General features: G+C 41.9%; 1 protein-coding gene and 1 non-coding gene across 2 annotated transcripts; one reads left to right on the forward strand and one right to left on the reverse strand.

Moving 5' to 3' along the window:
* The first annotated feature begins 709 nt into the window (after nt 1-709).
* LOC121273170 (G-protein coupled receptor 182-like) lies at nt 710-7,147 on the forward strand. Its single transcript, XM_041180153.1, has 2 exons — nt 710-818; nt 4,738-7,147. The coding sequence occupies exon 2, from the start codon at nt 4,760-4,762 to the stop codon at nt 5,765-5,767; it is 1,008 nt and encodes a 335-aa protein (XP_041036087.1). The 5' UTR covers nt 710-818; nt 4,738-4,759; the 3' UTR covers nt 5,768-7,147.
* Nucleotides 7,148-7,917: 770 nt separating this feature from the next.
* LOC121273374 lies at nt 7,918-8,063 on the reverse strand. The gene has a single exon (XR_005942010.1). It is a non-coding gene; the product is annotated as a U4 spliceosomal RNA (small nuclear RNA).
* Nucleotides 8,064-8,315: the final 252 nt, after the last annotated feature.

An 8,315-nucleotide genomic window follows, 5' to 3' on the forward strand; every position in this document is an offset into this window, starting at 1 on the left:
AGCAGAAATAACAGGTTTCCAAGTGGATGAAAAAAGACAGGATTGTGAATATTCCCTGTTGCATTGAAGAGGTTTATTTCTCTGCTTTTCATTCATACTCTCATGAGGTCACTGAGTCATGCTGGGCTATAATTCTATGGGCACCACAGCTCTCTACTGCTGGTAGGATATTTTATCACAGGGGTAATCACAATTGAGCCTAATCCTCTTCTCAGATTAGGGGACCTGTTGCCAAGTGTATCTCTATCGACACCTCAGTTGAGACCAGCTAACTCAGTACAGACCAGGGATCCAACAAGGGGCCCACCTGATCTGTGTTTCTGCAATGCGGCGATTGTAATGAGATACACTGTGCCTTTTTTACATTGTAACATTGCAGTGGGTTCCACAACAGGAAACGTTTATCCACTAGGTTTTAAGGGGTATTAACAGATGAAGTTTGAAAATATCCCCAACACAATTTCCCTCTGTATTTAAACAAAACAACCTCCTATGTCAACTTTGTCCCTGGTTTTATCCATTGCATAGTCAGCCAGTTAATAGTTATTTGACTCATTTAGGAAAGTAATGATGCTGACCTTTCAAAGCAAAAGCCAAACATAATGTCCATTATCTTACAACACCTTATGCTCCTTGACCTTTGGTTACGTATCATAGCTCCCATGATTTCCTGTTTACTGCAAAATCTCCCCTCATATTCCTTCCTCCCTGCATCGCACAGCAATAAATGTGGAACCTCACAACTAAACAGTCACTATTTGGAGAGGTACTTCTACTGTTGGAACAAATTCAGCAAGGCACAAGGAACATTTAGTCAGGTCAGTGACAGCTTTCTTACTATATGTAATAAGTTAAGAGATGAATTTTCTGCGATACAAGAATTGTACTCTGTATTCTTTTGCATTGTAACATTGCAGTAGATTCCATAACAGGAAAAGAACACCATTAACTTTTTGAAGAAACTTGGCATTCAATGTTCAGTACAATATAATGACTAACTGAAATCTTTAGTTGAGAGAGATAGAGTAGGCTGTGTCACTGTTTAATTAAAACAGAAGCTGCATATGTCTCATGTTCTGTTTTTCTACTGCAGTTTCAATGCATGCTGAAGTGCAAATCAAAATCAATTTAATTAAAACCTTTACAGCATAAAATAAAAACCTGCCCAATTCATAGGAAATAGGAGCAGGAGTAGGCCATTCGATCCCTTGAGCCTGCTGCACCATTCAGTAAGATCATCGCTGATGGTCTACCTCAACAACATTTTCCCACACTATCCCCATATCCCATGATATCTTTAGTATCCAGAAATCTATCAATTTCTGTACTGACCATATTCAATAACTGAGCCTCCACAGCCCTCTGGGATAGAGAATTCCAAAGATTCGCCACCCTCTGAGTGAAGAAATGCCTCTTCATCTCAGTCCTAAATATCCTACCTCTTATTCTGAGACTGTGTTAATATGGCAATCACCTTGTTAAAACCAACTGCTAGTTAAACAGGTGATGGGCATTAATTATCCCATCTAAATAGAATAAAAATGTAAAGCTAGAACACTTTGGGTGGAAGCTACTAGGAAGTTAGTAGCGCTGAGGAGTTGTCTTGAAAAATAAACCAGCTTAACCAAAAGACAAGCCTGGATTATATTGTGAATAACACTGTGTCCCCTGGTTCTAGACCACCACCACACACACACACACACACACACACACACACACACACACACACACAAACCGCCCCCACCCCAAAGCCAGGGGAAACATCCTTCTTTGTTGAGCCCTGCAAGAATTTTGTATGCTTCAATGAGATCACCTCTCAGTCTTCTAAACTCTAGAGATTACAGGCCCACCCTCCTCATAGGACAATCCTGCCATCCCAGGAATCAGCCTGGTGAATCTTCTATGGTAAGTATATTCTTCCTTAGGTAAGGAGGCCAAAACTGTACACAATTCTCCAGGTGCAGTCTCACCAAGGCTCTATACATTTGCAGCAAGACTTCTTTACCCCTGTACTCAAATCCTCTTGCAATAAAGACCACCATACCATTGGTCTTCCTAATTGCTTGTTGTACCGACATGTTAGCTTTCAGTGACTTATGAACAAGGACACCCAGGACCCTTTGGACATCAACACTTTCCAATCTCTCCCCATTTAAGAAATACTCTGTATTTCTGTTTTTCCTACCAAAGTGGGTAACTTCATATATTTCCACATTATATTCCATCTGCTATGTTCTTGACCACTCACTTAGCCTGTCTAAATCCCCTTCATTCCCTGATTCATTTTTGTGTACAGGACATACCTGGGCAATTTTTCACATTGCCATGTAGATGCCAGTGTTGCAGGTGTAATGGAGCAGCTCGGCTAGGGACGCAGCAAATTCTGGAGCACAAGTCTTCAGTACTGGTGCTGGAATATTTTCAGGCTCCACAGCCTTTGCACTATCCAGTGCCTTCAGCCATTTCTTGATATCACATGGAGCGAATCGAAGTGGCTGAAGACTGGCTTCTGTGATGCTGGGGACTTCTGGAGGAGGCCAAGATGGATCACCCACTCGGCACTTCTGGCTGAAGATTGTGTTGCAAATGATTCAGCCTTATCTTTTGCACTGCTGTGCTGGGCTCACCCATCATTGAGGATGAGGATATTTGTGGAGCCTCCTCCAGTGAATTGTTTAATTGTCCACCAGCATTCACGACTGGATGTAGCAGGACTGCAGAGCTTCGATCTAATTGGTTGGTTGTGGGATCGCTTAGCTCTGTCTATCACTTGCTGCTTATGCTGTTTGACACGCAAGTAGTCCTGAGTTGTAGCTTCATCAGGTTGACACCTCATTTTTAGGTATGCATGGTGCTGCTGCTGACATGTCCTCTTGCACTCTTCATTGAACCAGGGTTGACCCCTGGCTTGATGGTAATGATAGAGTGGGGAATATGCCTGGTCATGAGGTTACAGGCTGTGGTTGGGTACAATTTTGCTGCTGCTGATGGCCCACAGTGCCTCATGGATGCCCAGTCTTGAGTTGCTAGATCTGTTTGAAATCTATCCCATTTAGCACAGTGTAGTGCCACGCAGCACAATGGAGGGAATCCTTAATGTGACAACGAGATTTCATCTCCACAAGGACTGTGCGGTGGTCATTCCTATCAATACCATATTGGACAGGTGCACCTGCAGCAGGCAGGTTGGTGAGGATGAGGTCAAGTATGTTTTTCCCTCTTGTTGGTTCCCTCACCTGCCACATACCCAGCCTAGCAGCTATGTCCTTTAGGACTCAGCATGATCAGTCATTAGTGATGCTACTGAGCCACTCTTTGTGATGGACATTGAAGTTCCCCACTCAGAGTACATTCTATGTCCTTGCCACCCTCAGTGCTTGCTGCAAGTGGTGTTCAATGTGGAGGAGCATTGATTCATCAGCTGAGGCAGGTGGGGGCAGTACATTGCTAACCAGCAGGAGATTTCCTTGCCCATGTTTGACCTGATGCATTGAGACTTCAGTGGGGTCCCGACTCTTGCTAACATATGGTTCTATGGGTACTAGTCACTATGGTGCTGCTTTTCGGATGAGACATTAAACTAAGGCCCTCTCTTCCCTCTCAAGTGGACATAAAAGATCCCATGGCACTATTTGAAGGAACACTCTTTGGTCAATATTTACCCTTTAACTAACAATTAACAAAATAGTGGTCATTATTTCATTGCTGTTTATGGGATCTTGCTGTGCACAAAAAATGACTAACCATCACAGCAGTGACTACACTTCAGAAGTACTTAATTGACTACAAAGCACTTTAGGACGTCCTGAGATCATGAAAGGCGCTGTATAAATGCAATTTCTTTCTTTCTTTTCTTTGGTTCCTAATACCCTCGCCTAACAAAATCTATCAATGGCAGTTGTGAAATCTCCAACTGACCCCCTGCTTCAACAGTTTTTGGGGGAGAAAGTTCCAGATTTCCATTACCCCTTATGTGAAGGAATGCTAAAGCCATCTGTAACTCCCTTTATAGATGCCTCAGCTCATATTACTTAACTCAGAGTGTGGAGACTAAACCTTCAAGTCTGTAGGTTTTACTACCACACCATGCAGTCAAGACATTTGTTCAGTCTTTGGTGGGGTGGGAGACGTGTGGTTGGTGGGGTGGGAGACGTGTGGTTGGTGGGGTGGGAGACGTGTGGTTGGTGGGGTGGGAGACGTGTGGTGGTGGGGTGGGAGACGTGCAGCCAGTGGTTTTTTTTAAAATAGACAAATGGCTACTGAAATTAACCAACCATTAGACAAGGGATAAACTCTTACAGAAAAACTTTACATAGTACTGGAAAACAGCAGGGATAGGGAGAAAGCTTCTTTTCTCCACATCTGAAAGCACTGACGCATGTGGGCACATTGTTGCATTGGTTCATGTACTCTTCTGTTCTCTTGCCCAGGTGAGTACTTTTCTTGTGCAGGGCTAGATGGTGAGTATTCAGGAGTTGTTCAACTGAGGCAGCATCGCAACTGAGTTTGATTGTGTTATTCACTTCCAGCTTGCTGCTTTTTGCCCAGTGGACAGTTGTGCCGCTTGTAGCAATCCTGCTGTTTAAGTCAGCACAAACTGAATCTGAGACTTTCCTGGTTTATTTACATTAGCACCAAACCAGGCAATGCAACTATGCCACTGAGGCAGCTTATGGAAACTGTATTTAATCGCAACACCTTTTGATTCAATATTACAAATGTTTCTCATTTCTGCAGATTCTACAAGGAGGACTCAGCCATGGCCACCCCTAACAACACCTTCCATGCCAATGACAGTGATGAGTGCCATGGTGTTCAATGCTCCTGCTGGGTCACTTTGAATTACAAGGCATTGGACATGTCAACATTTTCTTTCTACCTATTCTTTCTTCTAGTAGGTCTGATAGAGAATATCATTGTTATTTGGATAAACTGGCGGATGAGAGAGTCCAGGAAAGAAAGCAACCTTTACATTTTTAACATGGCTGTTGCTGACTTGTGTGCAGTTTTATGCATCCCATTTAGGATGACAGAGATATTGTACAATTACCACTGGATCTGGGGCAGTCTTCTGTGTAAATTTGATTCCTTCCTTTATTTTGTTACTCTATACAGTAGCATCTTCTTCCTGGCCTGTTTTAGCGTTGATGAATATGTCTCACTGCGATACCCGTTCCAAGCCCAGGGATCAAGAGACCGACAAATCCGCAGGATGGTGTGTGTGTGCATGTGGACTACAGCTGTGCTCTTATCTGTACCACAATTTGTATATGCTGACACTTTAGGAGTTGTGTATATTTACTGCTTCACTGAAAATTTGCTATTTTCGTATGTTACAAGCTCTGTTATTTTACTTTTTGGATTCATTATTCCTTTGTTTATAATTATAGTGAGTAATGTTTTCACTACAAGAGCTATGAAAGACTCCAGTAACACAGGTAGCATAAGGAACCGTAAAATAATATGTGCTTATATCATAGTATTTTTGCTATGCTGGTCACCTTTTTACATAACTGTATTTCTTTCCCTGATAGGCGAGTTTCTCAACTGTGTTGTGGAGCATGTAGTGTATTATTTTTACGACCTTGTGGAGTGCCTCACCTTTTCCCACTGTATTGTAAATCCCATTCTGTACAACTTTATGCACAAAGATTTCAGGTATCATTTAACAACCTGTGTTGTAAAGTACATGCCTAAACGATATGTCAAGGAGGACGACAATGTTTCCATTTCTTCAGACACCAGACATATTGTGGTCATTACATGATTTAATCCTTTGACAGAGGACAAGAAACTGAGGGTATTAGTGATTCAGTCAAAATGATCTTCCAACAATTTTTTTCTTCTGTTCCTAGTTCTTGTTTCAATGTTAATTGAAAATCATATGGGCATCTTACTGCTGTAAAGCATTAAATATTCATATTAAAAATATTGTTAGAAATGGGACGCAAAACGAAGGGAAGAAGATGGCTTGATTGCACAGAATGTTGGTTCACTAATGCAGGAACATTCAAGTTTTTATCTCATTATGTCTTGCATAGGCCTCACAGAAAGTTCTTGGGATCTGACTTTGGATTTACTCATCCACGAGCACCAAGAACAGCTCCTTCCCAAGCCTTCTGCCTACCAAAATCTTACAGCACAAATCATTCAGTAGAATTAAAGGCTTTAAAATAGAGTTGTGTAGGCTTTGTGGTCATGGCTCATGGGCTGAAAGTTGCCATTGTTTGGGAACCCCTGCATTAATGCGCTGAGCTACTTTGTATAAGGATTCAGGTCCTTGACCACACAGTAACCCAAAAGAGGCTTCAAGCCACTTGTCCACAGAGAGAAAGGAAGGGAAGGGAAAACCCAACTGTGTGCCTCTGCCTAACTAGTTGCAGAATAGCAATGGGATGCAACTAAGTCATTTCGGTGCAGGAAGTATGGATCTGGGTGAAACTGAGAGAAGAATAAGGAACTATTGTTTTTTAAGAAAACGCAAGATAAATGAAATACACAACTTAACCCATGTCTGTTTAAGAGTTGGTTTGGCTCAGCTAGTGGCTCTCACCTCCAGGTTTGAAGGTTGTGTTCATACCCCTGTCCAGGATTTGAGCACAATAACCGAGGCTGACCTTTTAGTATAGTGGTGAGGAATACTGCATTATCAGAGCTAGCTGAGGTGTTAGAACAGGTTCTCTGTTTATTAGGTCAGGCAGATGTTAATGATGCTACAGAGGGAGAAGAGCGTTTAAGGAATGCTCCTGGTGTCCTGGTTGATCCAACTTCCTCAACCAACACTATCGAAATAAATAAACTGATCTTTATCGCTCTTGCTGTTTATGGAACACTGCTGTGCGCAAAATTTGCTGCTGCATTTGCCAACATAATAAGTACTCCAAAAAATACTTCATTGTCTGCGAAGTGTTTTGACAGAAATGTGAGAAGGTGCTATATAAATACAAGATTTTCTTTCTTTTGAAATATCCCCGCTGCACCTCTCCACCTCGTTTTCCTCCTTTAAGATGCTCCTTAAAACCTACCTCTTTGACTAAGCTTTTGGTCATTGCCCTAACATGTCATGTGGCTTTGTGTCATATTTTGTTTTTATAATACATGTATGATCCTGGAATGTTCAATTGCATTAAAAACACTATATAAATAAGTTGTTGTTGTTTATAGATTGCCCCATGGCTCAGTTGGTAAAGGTAGCACAAGTTATACAAACCAGAAAGTATCTGGTTCAACTCCTGGCCTGTGCTGAGTTAGCTGCTATCAGCTTGACCACTATTAGCGATGTGGCAATGAGCCCCACAATTCATAATTAGGGAGCAGAAAATCGAGCAGGGCTCCTGTTTACAATCCATTGTCACCTACAGGAAAGTATGTAGGTGAGTACAGGATCAGGTTTGACAGTGATGCTCTTATATGGCATTTTGGGAGAGATGTGATAAGGCGCTACATAAATGCAAGGTTTCATGCTCACTGCTGAGGTTAACACCTGACTGGGCACCTGGGCAAGCTCTGTAATGACACCACATTAGCTTCTGATGGGGTGGGAGGGGGGGGGAGTTGTAATCTAATAAAAAGTTGTGAACATTGTGACTGCAGTGTATTGTGAAGTATATTAATTTCCTCTGGCTAAAGTTGTTTTCTCTTTTCTGATTGATTATTTCTCCCCACTTTTGGTTCTCTTTAATTTCAATTTCTCTTCAAAACCATTCTGGCCAATCAAGCTGCGGCAAAACAAAAATACTCAAAACAGCAGGCATAACAATTCTTCAACTGCATTCTATATCCTTAAAAAGAACATTTATTTCTCTTGTTAAAGTATGAACAAGGTAAAAATGCCTCAATCCAAGCCTCCAACTTGAGTCCTGAGGATCAGCTTAAGTGCCACTGGTTAATTTACTATTTTTTCACATATGTAAATAGTCTCCGAAGAGACTATCAAAAATTGCTAATAGTGACTTTGTTGCAAGTCACCGTAGCAGGGTATTGGGAAAAGTTTGCAATAAGCAATAATCGCGCCTCAGTTAAACCTCATTGGCTTTACTGTTGTAGCTCCTGAGCACTTGGGACAACGACTTCCAGTATGCACAAGCCTAATTCAGCACAAATCCTCGGAGGCAGCACAGGCTCCGGAGCTTAACAAGTGACAACAGCAGGGGCAAATGTCCCTCAGTCCTCAAAGCAGGACCATGGCAATCATCAGAAACCATGCTGCACTGTCCAGTTTATCTGGCAACATCACACTAGGTGTACTGAAAATAGTAAAGACATCTCAACATTCGAGTAAGTAGAAGATACTGCTTATGTAGATAGAATTACCA

Source organism: Carcharodon carcharias, chromosome X, assembly GCF_017639515.1.
Source record: "Carcharodon carcharias isolate sCarCar2 chromosome X, sCarCar2.pri, whole genome shotgun sequence".
Classification (NCBI taxonomy): Eukaryota; Metazoa; Chordata; class Chondrichthyes; order Lamniformes; family Lamnidae; genus Carcharodon; species Carcharodon carcharias.